General features: G+C 36.4%; 1 protein-coding gene across 2 annotated transcripts; it reads right to left on the reverse strand.

Moving 5' to 3' along the window:
- Positions 1–521: 521 nt before the first annotated feature.
- On the reverse strand, positions 522–6488 carry LOC149220557 (splicing factor U2af small subunit B-like). 2 transcript variants are annotated; one of them, XM_089384811.1, is made up of 7 exons: positions 6285–6488; positions 4742–5022; positions 3273–3359; positions 2915–2996; positions 2020–2146; positions 1465–1894; positions 522–973 (listed from the first exon to the last, which is right to left on the reverse strand). In XM_089384811.1, the coding sequence occupies exons 2-6, from the start codon at positions 4976–4978 to the stop codon at positions 1489–1491; spliced, it is 939 nt and encodes a 312-aa protein (XP_089240937.1). In that variant the 5' UTR covers positions 4979–5022; positions 6285–6488; the 3' UTR covers positions 522–973; positions 1465–1488. The 2 variants fall into 2 exon arrangements, with proteins under 2 accessions (XP_089240937.1, XP_089240936.1); XM_089384810.1 differs by having other exon boundaries at positions 4742–5031.
- Between the last annotated feature and the right edge of the window lie 14345 nt (positions 6489–20833).

Raw genomic sequence — 20833 nt, forward strand, 5'->3', positions numbered from 1 at the left:
GCTAAGATTGGTTTGGTTTTGTTTATTATGGACAATGCCTTGGCTACCTAATTTGAATGTTATATTTTTGCTCAAACTGGGAATGTGGGATCCCAGATTGTTTTTGGGAAACAGAAGCTACCAATGTAATATCAGATTTTCCGTAGTATAAATATATTTCTGAATATCAGTAGTATAAATATATTTCTGAAGCTTACAAAAAATAAAAATAAAAAAATCCATTGAATGTAATATCAATTTTTCCGTAGTATAAATATATTTCTGAAGCTTACAAAAAATAAAAATAAAAAAATCCATTGAATGCCACAGCCTAGCCAAAGTAAATCTACACTGATAATAAAAATCTATTTAATGCCAACATAGCGTGCCTACAAATACTTGTATCCATTTGATAACAGCATGGCTAAAAATCCATATGTTTAAAAAATGTGTCCATTCAATAATAATGATAACATTCAATAATATAATGAACGTAATCACCATGTCTCCGAATAGAAATGAACCAAAAACAGAGAGAGCGGTTTAAGCATACTTCCAAATGAGAATTTGACTCAAAAATAGAGAAAACAGTTTTACCATGTTTACAAACGAGAATTCCGCTCAAGCAAGTGACTAAATAGAGAAGACTAGTTAGATTCTCCAGATTTGCTTGTTTCCGACTAGATTTCTTGGACAAGTCCTTGCCTAAAGAAATGTTGGCCCCGCCACCATTTCTCTTACATAGTAAATACTAAATAGATCTCAGTGTCTCATACTATGATAGTGAGAAAGGTTAAATGATCCACAGAGATACACTGATCAAAAGTTCATTTTTCGACACTTCCAGAATCAAAAATTAAAATCCGTCCTTTTCACAGAATCAAAAATTAAAATCCGTCCTTTTCAGAGAAAATCCGTGCAGTCTACAAAAGCAAGTTTGAAGCAAGCTCCATATGCCTGGCTGTGAATATCTCCTCAGTCGCTAGATAGATACCTGTATAATTATCCCAACAAAAATGTGAAATAAAGAAATACATCGAAGCACTCTATCCACTCTATTCACAATTCACTGTAATCATGAGAAAAAAAAGATGGGCTCCCCCTCCACAGAAAATAAATGCAAAGCACGTCATCACCGAAGAAAAACCAAACGTCATAGGAAAAGGAATAAGAAACCTAAAGCGAAAGAAAAAGAAATTTTCAATGTACATAACATCCATGGAAAGAACACGGTTACATCAGTACAGTCTCTAGATAGTTTGATATAATGACTCCCAAAACCGGTGTGCATTCCGGCGTCCTCTCATAACATCACAGAAAGTGAAAAGTGAAACTAAATAGAATCAGAGCTGATACACATGTTTCATCGCCATCTTCATTTAACCAGCATAGATGATGCGCATCTATCCACACAGCATGCATGTATTATGCAGGACTGTAATGCACATGTTATTCAAAACATGGTAGAGGAATAGTAGAACAAACCCAAAAATGATGAAGCCAACACAATCAGCGGTCATAATAACCCTGTGGATTCGAGTACGACCCTCCATTTTGCATAGCATAACTAACATCTGCTGATGATGCTTGAGCTTCCTTTTCCCTGTTCCACTGTTCAATTTTTGCTCTTCTCTCTGCACTACCTTCCCGAATTGGACTCCTATTACGTCTTGGACTATAGCTCCGACTGCGACCTCTTCTACGGCCTCCAGGACTACGGCTTCGGGTTTTTCGCCCACGATGGCCATCCCGATCATCATCATCATATCTCCTATCATATCCACGGCCCCCATGACGAGGGCGATCATCATGATGCCGATGTCTGTCAGTGTCCCTGTGTGGGCTAACACTCCTGCTTCGACTTCGACTGTGGCTGTACCTCCTGTATCTCCCAAATAACCTCCGTCGCAATTCTCTAGCATTATTTACAATTGAATAGAGCATTAAAATATAGAATATTAACAAACCGCCGAAAACAATTAAAAAAAAAGATAACAAAGATGAATACAGATTCCACATGAGCAAGATATAAATACATACCGACTTATTTTCTTCAAGTGCATGAAGTTGCAGTACCCGCCACGATTACAAGTATTCTCTTCATATTGTCTACATGTTGCTTCACGAAAATCAGTAACAGGAGAGAAATCCACTATGATTGGGCGCCCTATTATTCAATTCCAAAATAAAATGATATATTTAGCTTCCACGAAGTGAGGGGAAAAAGTAACAGCAATAATATAATTTAAATAACATAACATTACAGATCTAAGGATCATAGATGTAAAAGCTTAGCTTATACATTTTCAGTGACTAATATTTTTCCATGTTACAGGCATCTCTCATTAAAACCGACCACTGCTACAGATATCTCATTAAAACCGAACTTATTGAAAGTCTGTGATGTGCTAAAAACGAGATAGCTGGTTTTCTAAGCAGAAAAAGGTAGGCATTTCTATAAAATGCATCCAAATACCTCTTGTGCCTCGTCATATACTTACAACTGGGCCTTTAATTTTACTATTTAGAGGGGAAAAAACCCTTCCTTTTTCAAGCTTTATATTGATACACATATCTCCAAAATAGGTCCAGATTATTGTCCGGATATACACGAGGTACAGACTCACAAAAAACCTCAAATATTCCAATCCTCCTAGAGGCCAGACTATTTAACATCCTTTCACACTTAATTGCTAAATTACAACATGCCTTTTCTTCAAATCGAATCAAATACATCTAAGTTTCAGTTGATTACAAAATGTGAAGAGACAGAAATCCTACAACATATATACCTAACATTTTCACTTTGGAAACAATTTGCAATGCCTTTAAATATATCATTGAACAGAAACTCTCGAACGTTTCATATGCAGAAGGCTATTGCTCAAAACGTAAATAGGTATTGACTAGTGGGCATGACAAAACAATGACTGACCTGCATAAAACCTGCCTTGCAAAGATCGCAAAGCATTAGCAGCCTGCTCTTCTTCCCGAAATTGCACATACACGTTCCCAACCTATACAACCAAACCAGATTAAAAAAAATTATCCACATGGATAGCGTCAAAAATGAAGAATTTGTGAAGAAACACAAGCAAAGCTTTGCAGCACCCAATAATAACTTGGAGGAATAACATTTACAAAACCAACTATTTGATATGTAATATCATGTAATTCAATAAAATGAGGCAAGTGTTCAGCGAAAGAGGCGTGTGTTTAGGAAAAAAACATAAAGCTTGCTACCAAGTGCTAAAGAGAAAAGAAAATATGGATTAAGTAAGGATGATACCCACCATATGATCAGCCAAATTGTCACAAACATTCAAACTCTCGATTTCTCCATACTTGCCGAGCTCTTCAAACAAATCTTCATAAAAATCCTGCAGGTACGAATGTTTAGTTGAGATAAAACCACACGGATTCATGAGTTATCATATTGATTTGTTTACGAAAAGCAAACAAGATGAAAAATGGTGAAAGGCAGAAATGCATTGCACACCTAATATATTCGTAAAAATAGAATATTACATCTCCTATAAGATCCTGAGAGAAACATCGCTACAATCATTAACAAATATGATGAAAATTTTAGCCATGTTAACATGGAACATGGGTAAATTAATTTCAATTTGCATTTAATAAATTTAAATAAAATAAAACAAAAGAGAGGAGAATACCAGTGAATTGTAGTGGCATAGCTACATCCACTATGAAGTTAGACACTATCAAATACTGTACATGACAGACAACCCAGCTTAGGAGCACATAAAAACATTACTAGCAAACAATGAAGACAATTTGATATAGTGTATAACAAGATAAAGCAACTGCACAGAATCTCAAGAACATGATTTGCAAATACTAAAAAGCACTGATCGATAACAAACTGTGAAAGTTCAAAAGAGAGCAAGACAATGGAAAAAAAATGGCAGTGCAGAAAAAAAAATTACGAAACTGCATACTTACAAAGATCATCTCCTTGTCCATGAATGAATCAATATAATGGACAAGAAGACATCGAGAAAACAATAGATATAAAAGTAAAATACTCAGAAGATGCACGACATATTGGGAAGCAGACAAATCTAGGTTATGAGGCTTTTGTAGTTACACACTGAACTCATAAAAATCTTACAACCAACTAAAAAAACTAAAATAGATATTAAACATGCAAAACAAAAACATTAAAGAATGGAATCAAGTCTGCATTCATAATCAAATATAAAAATGGAAGATATCAATTCAAAGTGGATACGAATACATATGGGAATGGTAGAATGCACATATAGAAAATTGCAACAAAAAACTAAAAAATGGAGCTCATAATGGAGAAAAACTTGACAGCGCAACAGAACATCATGAAAACAATTTACAGGAGTGCAAACACACACGAATCATAGAAACGAATAAATATGCAAAGTAAATACATAAAAGATAAACGGTATATTCTAGACCAGACAAATATTGGTGATGAGGGCTTTGTGGCTACACATAGAACTAATAAAACCTTGGAACAGAGAGAAAATTCGATCCAATTAAGTATAACACCATCCATAATGAAGTATAAATATGGAAGAAATGAGAGATATCATGAACTAGTTCAACCTGTTACAAACCCCTTGCATTCAAAAAGAACAATAAATCAGTCATCATTCAACGTGACATGGCACAATGCCTATTTAAATGTCGTAATTTATACCTAACAAATATCTTAATTTTGAGGTTAGGTAATCAGCTAAAATATTAATAGAAATGCATATACCTCAAAATGTTCCTGAATCTTCCGAGGATCCATTGCGTGTCCTTGGAGATCCATTCCAGGAGTCACCATATCAGGTCTCTGGTACATATTTGAAAGCAATATAGTAGGGCTGATAGTTGGTCTCGTGTGCAGTCTTGAACACCGATCCCCATGCCTGCAGGCTCCAATCTTAAAGTAGAAAGGGCAGTTGACCCTGTCTTTCTCGGTACCAAAAATGGAAGCTAAATGCTCCGCCATCTGTCCTACTGATGTGAATTACGACCCAAGGAAGAAAGGTAACGCTGCAAGTTCTTTAAAATAGGCACACAAAGTTCAATCAATTAGCTCGTTGTTCATAGTCCCAAGAGATGCTTATAAAGGTGCCGAAAAAAACACTGCAGATGCATAAAAATAGAAAATAACATGGCAAAACGATACAAACCAAGAGCTGCATGAAAAAATCCCTTCCTAATTGACTCGTTTTCATCTCAAGCATGGATTTACATATAAGATGCAAATAAAAACAAAAAGAAAAAAGACTCTGAAAATGCTAGATTCCAGAGAATGTATTTGAAAAAACACTCGACTGACAAGGGAGCTCATTTGTCATATTTCAATCAAAATGTATGCGTTCTGAGTGTGCATATATTGATGCAAAACTCTCTCCCCAGACAAGGGGAGAATATGAGTGCGTAATAAGCACGGAATTATGCATGTTTCATAAGTATAGTATACAGGTTTTACAGCGATATGATTGACAAGCAGAGTAAGACTCGCGAAAAAATGTTGTTACACCTTTGCCAACACAAAAATATAAGAACTCTCTGTAAAACATAACGAAAGTGGTCACACCTAGATACAGGCTCTTAACCGAAAGACCTACTCTGTAACACTTCATCGTAATGCGCGTTCGAAAACAAAGAAATACGTAAACAAAGGTTGGCAAGTACAGCAAGAATTTGCATAATGCAAAAATCCATGTGTTTGGATATTGTTTTCAAAAAGCCCCTAATGGTCAAGTAACGAAAATCCCTGTAGTAAAAACGACAATATTTACTCATTAGAAGATTTGTGTTCCGTTTTAAAGAACAAAAAAAACTTAGTGTAGACACGGGTCTAGCAACCATAATATGCTATGGGAAAAAGCATTGCAATCAAAACCCAAGTTAAAGAACATGCAGAGCCGGTCCTTTAATGGAAACTCATTAAAACCCTGGAATTTTGCCCCAATCACCTAGTCTGTAAACCCTACATGATGAACAGTGAAGAGAGAATAAATACTTGAAGCCTCGGAAGCATGAACAGGATAAAAAAATACACTAGATCGAAACTGGAAATATCACGGATCACTGTTCGTAAAGATGATTTAGATGAATAGATAAATAAATCCTCTCGCGAGTGCAGTAAAGCCATAGAAAACAGATGCGGCAAAAAACCTTCCAAACCCTTAATTTCCAAAATCGCATTAACTATCAAATATTCTGCAGGGATTCCAAGAAGCGATTTATGTGCGAAGTTAAGCCGGACATATATAAAAGACGTGACAAATTAGGTTAACTTTTACCTGCAGATGGTCTAATTTTCGCCAACCGCGTCAATTTCGCTCATAAGATCCTGAGATCGATCTGTTGTAGGGTCTGAAAGCAAAGTTACAAGGGTTATGAGAGCCAAAGCGTCGATCTGGAGCTTTCGTCAATCAAACCCTTCCTCGCTCTGTCCTTTATATATCTTGAATCCATCTATTTCCGAACCCTAGTTTATAAGTTCCTCTATCCCCACCCCAAAGTGGTTATCTTATAAAGACATTCCAATAAGGACATGCTATTTATTCTATTGACACGTGTCCTCAATAAGGATCCATCCAAAAATATATATATTTAACCCAAATGTTCGATCCACAAAATATATATTATAACCCAAAGGTTCCATCCCACATATTATTATAATCCGGTGGTGAATGACAAAACGCCTTTTAGTTCACTTCTGCATTATTATTATTTAAATAATTAAAAAGTTATTATGGGTAATGTTGTATCAATATAGTTAAGTAGTCTTAATAGTTAAGAGCATGTGTTTTTTTCTAAGGAGTTATATGTTCAAAACTAGAGGAGTAGAGTATGTATGCCTTTGTAAATTTAGTAGTCAAATCAGAGGTGGGTCCCTTGCCCCACACACAAGGGGTCTCATACACAAATTTGTGGTTGGATTAGTCGTAACCTTAAAATTGGGTCCCTTGTCCCACAAACAAGGGGGTCTCGGGGGTCTCATACACTCATGTAAAAATAATAATATGGTGTCTAGCTTGGGTTCCCTTGTTCTACAAATAATAGGTCATACATCAATTTGGTGTCTAGCTTGATCGTGACCTTAAAATTGGATCCCTTGTCCCACAAATAATGGGGTCTCATACACTCATACACCAATAATAATATGGTGTCTCGCTTGGCCATGACCTTCATATTGGATAATAAAATAATAATAATTTTAGTTAATTATCTGTATAAATTAAATGATATATTAATATCATTAATTAAAATTTCAAACAAAAGGGTCTTATATATAGGGTCTTATATACCAATTTGGTGTGTGGCTAGGCCGTGTCCTTAAAATTGGGTTCTTTGTCCCACAAACAAGGGGGTCTCATACACCAATAATAATATGGTGTTTGGATTGACCTTAAAATTGGATAATAATAATAATTTTAGGTAATTATCCCTTTAATTTAAATAATAAAGTAATATCATTAATTATTTGTTTAGTTTAAATTATAGATTAAAGCAAATTTTTAAATTATATATTTAATAAAAATTGTTTAATTTATAAAATATTATAATAATAAATGTTGTGGTGAAGGGCGTTTTATATTTCAATATTGTAATAATGTTGTAAAATGTTATGCAGTGTAATGTTATGTTTACTTGGTCCAATTATTTAAAATAAAATAAAAATAAATATTTACGTTATAGAGTAGTAAAGATAAGTTTGAGATTTGACTTAGTCGTTTGATGGGTTTATCATGGTGGTTTACAAGTCTATGGTATTGCATGGCCCCTGGTATTTGCTATGATAAAGCATATTTAAAGATTTAAGAAAATTCATTATGGAATGTAAAATTACCAACTTAGATCCATATTAACCCTAAAATTAACCCCTCTAAGTGCTTGATAGATCTAAATTTGAAGTGAATCTAGAATAATAATAATCAAGCAATAAAATATATAATATTATATAAAATAAATTTTACATATTGAATTTAAATATTAAATTTTTACATAAACTTTGTTCATATTTTACAAATCATCTAATTAAACTCGATATTTGGAACATTTATTTAGATTTAACAATGTAAGGCCTTTTAGAGAGGATTCTTTATTCCACTTCTCCTTTTCCATGTCTTCTATTAGGTGGTTAGTTTTATGTGTGTGTGTGTTTTTTACATTGTTATATAGAATATTTATTTAGATTTTTACAATATAAAATCTAACTTATAGAGTATTTATTTAGGAAGTAGTCTAACTTATAGAATGACCTTTTTCACAACCATTTTTTTGGTTTGCAAAGATTTTTAAAAACATGAATTTAAATTGTTTAATCTGCATAATTTGAGTGCCCCAAGGGTTTTTTAGGGTGTAAAATCCATTTATGCATTTAAAAATGTATTTTGAATAACAACAAAAATGTATTCTCGGTGAAAAAGGCTATTTCGTCTATAAGTTAGACTACACCTTTATTTAGCTTTGACATTGTACATGATCTAATGGATATGGATAACCATCCACCTCTTTCTACTGAATCAACATGATCATTAATTGATTCGGTCGTCTATAAGTTAGATTACACCTTTATTTATCTTTGACAGTGTACATGATCTAATGGATATGGATAACCATCCACCTCTTTCTACTAAATCAACATGATCATTAATTGATTCAATCATTTTTTTCAGAGTCAGAAGTGCTTGGAGGAGAAATCACCCCTAAAATAGTCTCAATGGGTGTACATAGAGCCCAGGGAATAGACCACAAGACTTGTGGAGAATTAAGCCCAGGGAATGGACCACAAGACTTGTGGGGAATTAACCCCACACGTAACTGTTAATTCGATCATATTTGTAATATGATAATAATAAAATAATGAAAATACATCACTTTAAGTTTTTTTTAGATTTGTCCTTTACAAGACCATTGTTTTTGTAGTATAATAATAATAAAATAATGAAAAAGATGTCACAAGTTTTTTTTAGCAATGGTGGTTTACAAGGTCATTATTTTATAGCCCATAGTATTCTCAACATGATAATAATAAAATAATGAAAGGATGTTGTTTTTAAGTTTAAAATAAAACAAATAATAATAAGAGAAGGTGAAAATATATTTTCATTATTATTAATTAATTTGTTTTCATTAGTGATTTATAAGTTGTGGTTTTTATAATCTATGGTATTTGTAACATAATATAATAGTTAAAGATATGATCTTTAAGTTTGTTAACCATTGGTAGGGATTTTTTCCAATCCTGATGGAGATCAGGAGGTCAAGTTTGACCGGTTTGGGTCACAAAACAAATAATCTCGCCAATCTATATGGGATTCACCTTGGCTTATAGCTGGCCAAAGATAGAGACATCTCTTCCATAATCATTATTGGAAATTCCCTAATCACAATTCAACACCTTTACTCAGGCTCTCTTCCAAAAAACAACCTTCTTTCCTCTCTCCTTCAAAGAATTAATTGCACTCTGGAGTCATTCTTGCACAAGACCTATTTCCACATTCTCCACAACCAAAATAAAGAAGTTGATGCTCAAACTACTCTTGCATGTCAACTAGAAGAAGGGAAATGTATTGTTAATGGATCTTCAAGCTGGATAGCGATCCCATGATATATGTTAAAGATATTCCTAGTCTCAACTTTGCTATTAGAATTGAAAGCTCAAATCAAAATAAACTCTATGCCAAGGTGAATGATATAGGCCACCCTTCCAAGCCTTCTCCCTTGGTGAATAATTCAATGTTCAACGGGTGGCATCATGCACGGGTCATATTAATTGAGGCGGCAACCTTAGAGAATGAAATATATGGGGACATTTATTCATGGCATGTGAAGTTTTTGGATTCTGGACTCCACTACTCGTTCGCCTTCGCCTTCATACTAGGTCTGATGGAAAATCGATGGGTTAAATTTATGAGGATCATAATGGCATCATCTCCTAAAGTGTGGGATATCTCTGAAGGGATGGTTGCATTGATGGAGGATGATCTCGCGCTTATGTCTGCAGAATTAGTTTGACAAGCTACATTTTGGTGTCTCTATGGCGTTTTCTATGTCTTGTGCATTCCTTAGTCCTTCATTCCTTGTGTCATGATTCTCCTACCAGAGTGTTGGAAACTCACTCAGCCCTCTCCTCTAAAAAAGAACAGGGTTGGAGTTTATGGGCTATCTATCTAACTTGGTTTCTTCTCCCTTGTTGCAATCCACGGGTATAATTTGACATTGAATAGCGCAGTGGTCCCAAGTAATCTCTGGAAGATCAATTGGGAAGTTCCATTTTCATCAACAATGGCTTACAATTCTACCAGAAAGTGTTCTTAGTTGCCTTGTGCGGTTTCAATCACAGCTCAAGTAGGTAGAGGGGATCAGTTGCTCGTTCACTTGGTCCCGAAAACATTATCTTGGCCTTTCATGCGTAGATATTTCTCAAGTTGGTATGTCGCCATCCTTGATTTCAGAGGTCTTTTTGGTTGGAGTTATGCCTCTCCTCTATTCCCTTATGTCGTTTGTTGTTATTTTTTCAAATTTGGTCACAGACACTCGATGGACAATTCTGACCCTTGCAAATGTTGCTTGCATCCCTCTATCAAGAACCATGAAGAAATTTGTGATATCCATTAGGTAAATATTTTTCTCATCGTAAATAAATGTAATTATGTTAATTGTTTGAGAAAGGGACATAGATTACACTACTTGAGGTAGGAGATTGCTCGAGGGAATGGATGTTTTAAATGGTAGGTGTGGGTTGGCTGAAGTGGTCTTAAATGGGTTGATTGTGCAATAAGTTTAACCAACCAAAAAAGGTTAAGCCTAGGTGTCCTTAGCCTCTAATAGCAAGCAAATAAGGACAAAAATTTAATAGAGTAATATGGGTTATGTTGTCAAAGGAAGGGGTTGAGTGGAACCTCGATAAGAGGTAGGCGATTGGTCATTGAATGGGCAAGGAAAAACACCAACCAAGGGGACTTTCAGGAAAAACTCTCTCATGGATGTGCATGGAATATGCACACAAAAGCAATGAGAGAGCGCAAAAGCGGAACGAAAGGAAATGTGGTCACTATCGCTAAGTTTTGAACTTTGGATAAGAGCAGGAATCCTCTAACATGAGGCTTGCTTGGTAAAAGGAATCACAAAAAGAGAAAAATGGCTTGCGTGTTAATATGAAGAAACCATTGGAAGTTGGTGGCTTGATGAAGTTGTTAGATTAGAAGGATTCACTATGGTGCTTGTGAGGGCTAAAAGAACCACCAACAATTGCCTCGGGGCTAAAGCTCTGGTGCTTAACTCATTGATGAACCAACTGGAGAGTGATTTCTTTACCCATTGGCAACTTAACCACATATGAACCTTCCTTATTGTGGGATCTCTTCTCGTGAAAAGTGAATTGAAGTTCTTTGCATTGTGGTATCCCGACAAGAAGTGATTATGATTGAAATGTTGGAATGATCATTTGGGTAGCTGGTGGATGAAGGAAGTGTGCCCTGATGGCAACCTATTTCAGTTGTTCTATTGGTTAAAAACCCCACAAAAGCAATCCACATCAACCACTAAAATCTGGCTCAGGGGTGACAACAGCAAGAGAGACTTGGTTGCAACTTGTCTATGGTTGGGCGGAGAGTTAGAGTCCCACTCTTAGTTGCCAAAACTTTTATAAGATAAGTATAATCTTATGTTGTGCTTGTGACTACTATATTGTCTATGTTATTTGCATTGGGATAATGACATGCTAATGTTGAGGATTGTTGGTTCTTATGTATGTCAACTATATAAAAGTTATGTGGGCTACAAGAATGTAATGATGGTAAATTTAATGCTCAAATGTGTGATTCTTGCCTGTGAATTGATTGGGGGCTGAGATTTCATATTTTCCTGTGGAATGTGATTCCCTATAGGATTTTTGGCCTTGTATGTTCCTTGTTCACTTGTTGTATATTTATTAATAGCCCAAGTGACCAATGGATCTATGTGATAAGATGGGTTTGATTTTTGTCTATTAATATCAGTCTGAGAGGTTTGTAGGCCTCCGAGTTGCAATGAGCTTGCAATTTTTCTAATGGGCCTTAGTGGTTATGAATGGGCAAACCTGGTTCTATTTATTTTATCACTTATACAATAGGTTATTAAGCTTTGTTCCGTTAGTTTAAAGCTCAAAAAGGATAGCGCTGCAAGCATGTGGATTCATACATGTATTTTCATACACAAATGTTTATGTGTGTGTGTGTGTGTACTCAGGCGCTTCCTTCACCCAAAGGCGAGATTGAATCCATTCATGCATGCAACAAATCATGGTTGTGGGATGGGGAAGGCTCACTTATAAGAGCGCGAGGAGAGGATTTCATATACCTGACAATTATTTGTAGTATTATGCATTATATCATTGCGCTTTCCCTTACAAATATCCTTTTTATGGCACCTTCGATCATGGCATACATATATATCTGGGCATTTAATCTCAGCATCAATGCAAAAATTATGTTGCATGCAAATAAGGCTTGTGACCATGGTCCTCTGGGACACGTCACCCCCCCTGACTACTCCTTAAAGTGTTAGGACAACTTAGTCATCGTATTACCGCCCTCTGCTGTAACACCCTCCTCCCTCACTTACGCAAGTTCACTGGTCCACTAGGGTAAATATGTGATGAAGAGTTACCATGATATGACTCAACCTCTTAAGTACAGTTAAGGAAGTGGAATCGACAAACTGAAACTTTACTGAACTTCCTCAGGAGCTACAAGACCCAGAGGAGATAAATCACCCCTTCAGGTGCCCAAACCCTGGGACAGATTGCTTTTTCACTAACCTAAACTCCCAGTTGCATGCACAAGCCTACATCCATGTGACTATAGGCCTCCAGTCACATGCATAAGCCTTTAAGCTAGTGATTGCAATCGCACTTTCCCAGTTTTGTGCCTGCAATTGCAAAATTTGTGCCACCTTTTTAGGGCTAGACTAAATATCACTGCACATAACTTGATGAGACTTTCCAAAACAATAAATGACACAAACACAATGCCTCTAACACAAAACTTGATCAAAGATTTGGCCTGACCAAGCCTAACCATAATAGACATTTCGTCAAATACATTGAGAATATGAAATCTACAGGTCATGAATGCATATATGAACATAGGGGTTTGATACTTATCTGAGAATCATCAACAAGGTCTAATTCCCTCTCATAATAGTTGCCATAAGATTTTTTAACTCATGCATCCATTAACCATTCATCAAATAATCAAGGCATATCAAGATCCATAGTTAGAACCTGTTATGGAACCATGTTTGTAACCAGCATATAAGCAAAATAATATCAATGATAGAATAGCCATCAAAGCCACATCATAACAGGTATAAATACTCATGAAATATAAGAGGAAAATAACTCTTATTAACATATGCAAAAGCTAACCAACATGGACTTCCACATACCACCCGACTATAGATTGGGTTAAACCAAATATTTCTTTCAACCAATCACCCTCATGCCATATTCCAAGCATTAATGTGGGACTCAAAAACAAAACAACCAGGGCTTCCTCAGGTTTTACCATATATCCCTCCATTACCAATCAAGGAATTTCTAGGCCCCATGGAAGCACCTACCCAACCAGGCTTTACCGCAATCTCGCCATTACCGGTCAAGAGACTCCTAGGCCCAAGCAAAGAAACATACACTACCAGGCATTACCACAATCCCACCAAAACCAGCCAAAGGATCACTAGGCCCTAAACAAGCATGGATGCCTCTGGATTTCTTCACCAATACCTTGAGGATTTTTCCTGTCTCCACCCTCAGGCTTTATCGCATATCATGTCATTACCATTCAAGGGATTTCTAGGCCCTTGGGAATTTTCTTGAGACCACCTCACCTGATTCCAAAACCATCCAGCAATCCAAGTTCAAATAAAGAGAGATATCCATCACACTATGGCTATCAGGAAATGGCAAGGCAAAGCTGAAAACCACTATCACACCCGGCAAAACCCATGCCAATGACTACAAGAGAACCAAATATACACTCACATGTACCATGCATGCCAAAACTAGAAAGGGAATCATGCATGCAACTCGATACCTACAAGTAATATCGTTGTAGCTGCTTGATCCAACTCTTCCTTGCTTGATATTTGCTTCCCTGTGCTTGCTTGTCCTTCCTTTGCCTTCCTTTCTTCAATACTAGAGTGCTCCAAGAATGCTTTGAGTGTGCAAGAGTATGAGAGAGTAAGAGAATAGAAGAGAGCTACAAGCTAAAACTAACAAAAGTCTCACACTGATAAAAGCCATGAACTGGTCCTCAAAAGACTTTTTATGAATGAGGCCTTTACTTTCTTAAATTTCCATTAATTTTCCTTCAATTTCCTCCTTGTCCTTTTCTCCAATTTTCCATTATTTTCATAAATAAAATACTAATTAATGCCTCTTTTCCTTTTTAATTCCTTTTCCAATTTCCTTAGCCATAATAAACCGAAATGAACACCCACTAGGATGTTTTGCCCAACATTCAGCTTGGAATAAGTGTCCTATGACCTTGGTCTTAATTTTTACCTTTATTAACTTTATTACATGAAATTTTAACTCGGGGTTGTTACATCTGCAACATTCTAATGGATATGCACATTCCACCTCCACGTTATCCTGGAGCCTTGTCAGCCCCAGTTGTTCCTTGGAGCATGCCTTTGTTCCTCTCGGGAGATGGACTCCAAGGAATGGGAAAGTTCATGTCTCTTTCATATAACAATCTACCGACATGTAATTACGCACATCACCTTGGCATTTTCATTAAGGCCTCCACGTCCCTTTGCAAGGCCACGTCGTCCTAGTCCTCATCATCTCAACAAGTTTGGACAATGCTTATGAATGTAATGCCTGGGACTAATGTCCCTCGGTGAGGTGGTAAGGGTGGCTCACGCCTATGCGTAATAATTAAGCATACACATATATATATGTGTTGAAAGCTCCCCTTTTAGCCTTGTGAGCAGCTGAGAAGGGTCAGCCTGTGACCTGGAGTATGGATGAGTTGACAACTAACAGGTGACTTAAGATTTGGACAGCTACGAGGGCTCCACATGGGCGCTTCATGGCCTCCCGATATCATGGCACCCTTTAATTGGCCAGGGATTCAAATGGCCATACCAGTTAATCCAAATTGGGACAAATTTTATATCTCGGAATAATCTCGATGAGAAGAACTCAATGAATTCATCTGTCTAAAGTTTTAAGAAGTTCGAAAAAATATTGAAATTTTTAGACCCCATTTCCATAATGCTACCTTGGATCTCGGGTTAGCATAGTAACCACCTCCTTTTAACATGTGTTATGGGTTGGGATTAGGAGATGGTGTATTACATAGTGGTATCAAAGCATCCAAGTTCAACACTTAGATTGGATGGGCTCTATCATGGACAAGTGACTGCAAGGTTCCTGCAAAGGGATCCATATTGATTTTTAGAATATTGATAAAATAGTGTTTGGGTGTTAAAAGTCAGTGTGTGATTGACTAATTGTATGCATGGTTGACATGCTTACCTTATGATTTAATTATGTAGCATAGAGTGGTTCTAATTGATGAAAGTACATGTATATGAATATATTGAATGGGATGGGGGAGTCCCATTGCCTGATTGGTATATGATAAGGAACCTCATAGGAGGTTAACTATTTTTGTATGATGATTATGGTTATTATGTTTTCTTTATGAGTGCTCGTCCTCATGGTCAATGCCTCCCCCATTTGAGGAACTGGGTGTGACATACAAAGATAGTTGGTTGAAACCTATAGAAGTTGTTATCTCACTATGAGATAGAGAATCCATGTTCAATACCTGAATTAGATGAGTTCAAAGGCAAGGGTCTTGTGTAGGCCTTGTAGATGAAGGAATTGTAGCTTTGCTAGAGAAAGAGACTACAATATTAGAGGTTACTTTGAATTATCATGAGTCCCTTGTGTTACACAATCCTCTTCCATAAATGATTATTTTGACCATATGAGTTATTCTTCTAGTATAGTGGGCAAGCAAATGAATGTTGACATTCTTTTTAACTTTGAAGATTGATTTTAACATGTAATAACAGGGGTCTCGGTAGAGAGGTTGATAGTAATCAATGTTGATAATTTCGGGTAAAAGTTTTAAATTTAATCATGTAAAGATGTGATTATGCATTAAATGATGTTGATGTGTTAAAGGTTTTCTAATTAATTTCCTTAAGATTGCAGATGCCTTAATTACTAGCCTTGGTATAAAGGCTGGATTTAAATTGTTGCCTTGGTCTGGGTATAGAGAATGAAAGAAATTAATTATGAGTTGATATGTGTATGTGCATGTAGAAATTTTGGTTTCTAAAAAATTATGTTGAGATATTTATGTCTTGGATTTTGAGACATGTTGCTAAGACGTAAATTGAGACATGTGTGCAGTTGCAGGACAATGTGCTTAGTACCACAAGGCAAGGCAACTGATGTATTTGCTTGAATATATTAATGCACTAACAGGTAAGTATATGTGGCAGCACATAGCAAGACTCAATGGCATTGAAATGAAACATGTATCGTGGATGGTGCAATAGGATATGGACCAAGCCCATCCAAAACGAGAAAGAGGGACATTTCTCCAAAGGAAAAGAAACTTCAGGAATTTGGAGGTTGAGCTCAAAGACTTGGGAGATGAGCTAAAGATCTACAGGGCAGAACATAGAAAGATCATAAGGAAACAACAAGAACTGGTTGAGTGGAATGTTGTTCACTACAAAAATAGTTGCAAGAAATGGCATATTAAACTGAATCCTCAAAAAGGAGAGAGAAAATTGGCAGGAAGAGGCCTTGTGAAGCTGAAAAGGAGAAGAGAATATTTTCTTGCCGGTATGGTGGAGAAAAACATTTGTGAAAGGATTGTCCCCACAGGCAGAAGAAGAAATCAAATAGCCCCTACAAGCCATAGATACATGAATCAACGATGCAAGGTGTTGAGAAGGAGGATGGGGCATTCCCTCAAGCTCCTTTATATATGCATATATGTTTCAAAGAAATCCCCTGTGAACTTTGGGGAATGTAAGACTTCAAGTTTGTTATGATCCTTGTAAAGAAGTCTTGAATTGATTTGATATACATATGTACATGTTTACATATGCACACTTGTATGACGATTGGAAGTGCCATGAACGCTGGACTCATAGGGAAAAAATTTGATTTTGGGGACTGTTTTATTTTAATGCCTATGGGTTGTGACTTTAATTTATTACTTTCACGGATTGACTTCATTTTGATTTTACATTTGCATATGGTCGTGCTATTCTGTTGAATTTTGTATTTATTTTTATTGTTGATTTCCCTTTTTGTGTTGAACGATCCACCTTCCCTTTTTATGGCCCTTTGAATGTCATGCTTGGGGTTGAGAAAGCTTGTTGGGTGTGACAGTAAAGCCACGGACCTATGGTAAGAGAAACAAGGGGGATCAATCGATAATACAAGGGAAGAAAGGCCCTGCGCATAAATAAAGCATAGGGATGAGAATAAGAGAGGTTGGAACATTGCATGTGCAAAAGTGTAACTGAAAACAATAACATGGTGAAGAAGGAAACAAGAGGAATTATGGTGAAGGAATTCCTTTGGATGATGCATGTCTTGCTTAAACGAAGGGAGTTATCTCAATTTTGACCTTCTTAGACAGATATCAATATGTATGTTGTGTCCACGATTAAGTGGACAACGCTATGAAGGCCAAGTGGTTGGTTAGTCCATGGGAAATAATGGACAATGACATGGTAGCCATGAGAATGGCACAGGAGAAGTTCTTTGACCTTAACTCAATGCATATATATAAATATGTGATATGTTCATGATCAGGCCAATATTTATATACATATATAAATGCCATTGTGACTGACAGGTTTTGTCAAGAATCATTCTTGTAGAAGAATGATAGTTTATATTCATTTTATGTAAATGTGAATGGAATGCAAGATTCTTGATTATATGAGGAATCAAGTGGGAAAAGTAGCCATGGTTGATCTATTATTTTAACATCATAAGAAGATGATTCTTATATTATGTCCATATTTAGATTATGAACAAGGAATGTTGAAGGATATATCAACAACATGGAATCAATGTGACTTGCAGCATACTGGGACAAGCTGGATAATTAAAGAAACTGTAGATCTTGGATATGGATTGGGGATGCATGCGGTGAAGGACACTAGAGGTAGTGTTGCCTGGCATTTGTGGAAAGAGACGGAATGGTCTTCGGGTTTTCAAAATTGTTATGTAGAAGTTGTCATGTGCCATGTGTATTGTGTATGTGTTGTGTTGTATTATGTGTGTGTGTGTGTTTTGTGTAATATTTTGGGACAGGAAATTATGGGATTGTTTGGGCCCTTGTGTTGTATAGTGTGTTATGATAGACAAGTATAGGACTGTTTGGGCTCATGTTGATTTAGGATATGTAGACTACTCAGAATAGGGATTGCATGAGCCTATGAAGCTGTGGAGTACATCTATATCTTTGTCAATAGAAGACTACTTGGTTGCTAGTAACTACCTGGTTTAGTAGTGGCCATATTCATGAGGTAGTGATTGGGCTCATTTATATTTATTTGTTACTAAGTGCTCACCTTAGGGCCAATGAACCACTTAGTAAATTTGAAACCAAAGGGAAGAGAAGAGAATAGAAGGCATTGGGTGCTTGTCGGGTTTAGTAATCGATCTAGTGTGTGTATGAAAAAAGAAAAGAAAAGAAAAAGGGCCATTGGTCATTTGTTGGCATGGAAACCAACCTAGTGTGTGTAAAGACAAAAGCAAAGAACAATTCAAAGATAAATACCAGTATTTCATTCATTTTTGGAATTTATGCATTATGCATCTAATTCCACGTTTTATTTATAATAGTTTGGGTTGTGAGCTAATCAATTGTGATATTCTTATACATGATGATTTGATTAATGAGGTAATTGACTTGTTGTGATAGGAACTAAATATAATTGCAAATGTCATCTCACTTATAAGTTGTTAACAAGGCATGAATTGAATTATTGCAATTTCTTAAGATGATTCTCATGGAGAATTGTGTGCCCTGATGCAGGGAAGCATGGAATTTACATGGATTAGGTGGTTGAAGCTAGTTGCAATATTAATAGCAATACCAATAAAAGAACTTAAAGCAAGCATCAATACATTGGTGAAAGATTCCAGGGACAGGGTCGTTGTAGGGCACTAGTACCCAATAGTGTCCATTGATTTACTATGAAGTATGCTAAGACTAGTATGATAGTTTTGAGGCAAGGATAGCCTTGATTTGACATCTATCCAATGCGAGGAAGCCATGCAAAGAATGGATCGCCCGAGTGATTTGGAGGTAGAGAAGGGAAAACCGAAAAGCAAATTGGTTTTTTGGTCATGAGCATAGATGATTGGAATCAAAAGCACATTGGGGGTGTGCCCAGAAAACAATGAGTCGATAACTGTTCACTAAGGGAACAAGGAGCGCAAGATAGTAGCATTGGTTATTGGGAGGTAGGTAGCACTCCAGATAAAGAGGACAACCCAAGCTGGATTGAACACATCTAAGCACCAAAAGACTTTAAAGAGGGCCATTAAAGGATGGTTGAATTTATAAATGAATGATTACCGAGTGGTTGGTAGGCCATTGTGCATATAAGATGTGTTGTAAAAAGCTAAAATGTGTTGTATATATAAGGCTCCATATCAATTTTGTTGTGTCTTTTAAGTAGTTATTGTATATTGTATACGGCCATTGAACATCAAGCACGATGTTCCCCTTAAGGAGGAGGGGATTGTGATATCCCCTGCGTAAATAATTTTCTCATCGTAAATAATTGTAATTATGTTAATTGGCTAAGAAAGGGACACAAATTCCATTGCTTGAGGGAATGAATGTTTTAAATGAAAGGCATGGGTTGGCTGAAGTGGTCTTAAATGGGCGGACTGTGCCATAAGTTTAACCAACCAGAAAACGATAGGCCTAGTGTAATAAGGCCATCCCAACGAGTTTGGACGATGCTTATGAATGTAATGCCTGGGACTGAAGTCCTGAGGTGAGGTAGCAAGGGTGACCCATGCCCATGAGTAATAATCAAGTGCACACACACATACACATGTGTTTGTGTGTGTGTGTTGAAAGTTCCCCTTTTAGCCTTGTGAGCAACTGAGAAGGGTCATCTCGTGACCTCAAGTGTGAATGAGTCAACCACTGATAGGTGGCTTAAGATTTGGATAACCACAAGTGCTCCACATGGGCACCTTGTGTCATCCTGATATCGTGGCACCCTTCAATTGGCAAGGGCTTCAAATGGCCATACTGGTTAATTTGAGAGTCAGATTGGGAAAAAATTTATATTGTCGAAATCATCTCGATGAGATGAACGTAATGAGATCATCCATTTGAAGTTTTAAGAAGTTTGAAAAAGATCGAAATTTTTAGACCTTGTTTCCATAATGCCATTGTAGGAATTCCTTATAGATTCAAACTGCTATTTGTAATTTACTAAAACAATAGACTTGAAACTACTCTACCAACTGTGGAAACAATTAACGATCACGAAATCACGAAGTATACAAGAGAAAGAATTCAATCAACACATTACACAATGATCTCCTAGGGAAAGCCACAACTAAAAACCCTTGCTATCTGTATATTGCATTAGTTAGAAAATATGAGAAGATTACAATGCTTTGCTCAAGCTGGAGCAACCTCTGTACTATCTCTATTCATCTCATTGTTTCCTAGACAAGCCCTGGCCAATACTTAACCATTTTTCTGCTTGCCCAAGTCCCTATTTCCTTGCGTTGTTTCCTTGGTAATTAGCCCCTATTAACTAGGGAAATTCC

This window comes from Pinus tabuliformis, chromosome Q, assembly GCF_031772625.1.
Source record: "Pinus tabuliformis cultivar Carrire ecotype Pingquan chromosome Q, CPIR1, whole genome shotgun sequence".
Taxonomy (NCBI): domain Eukaryota; kingdom Viridiplantae; phylum Streptophyta; class Pinopsida; order Pinales; family Pinaceae; genus Pinus; species Pinus tabuliformis.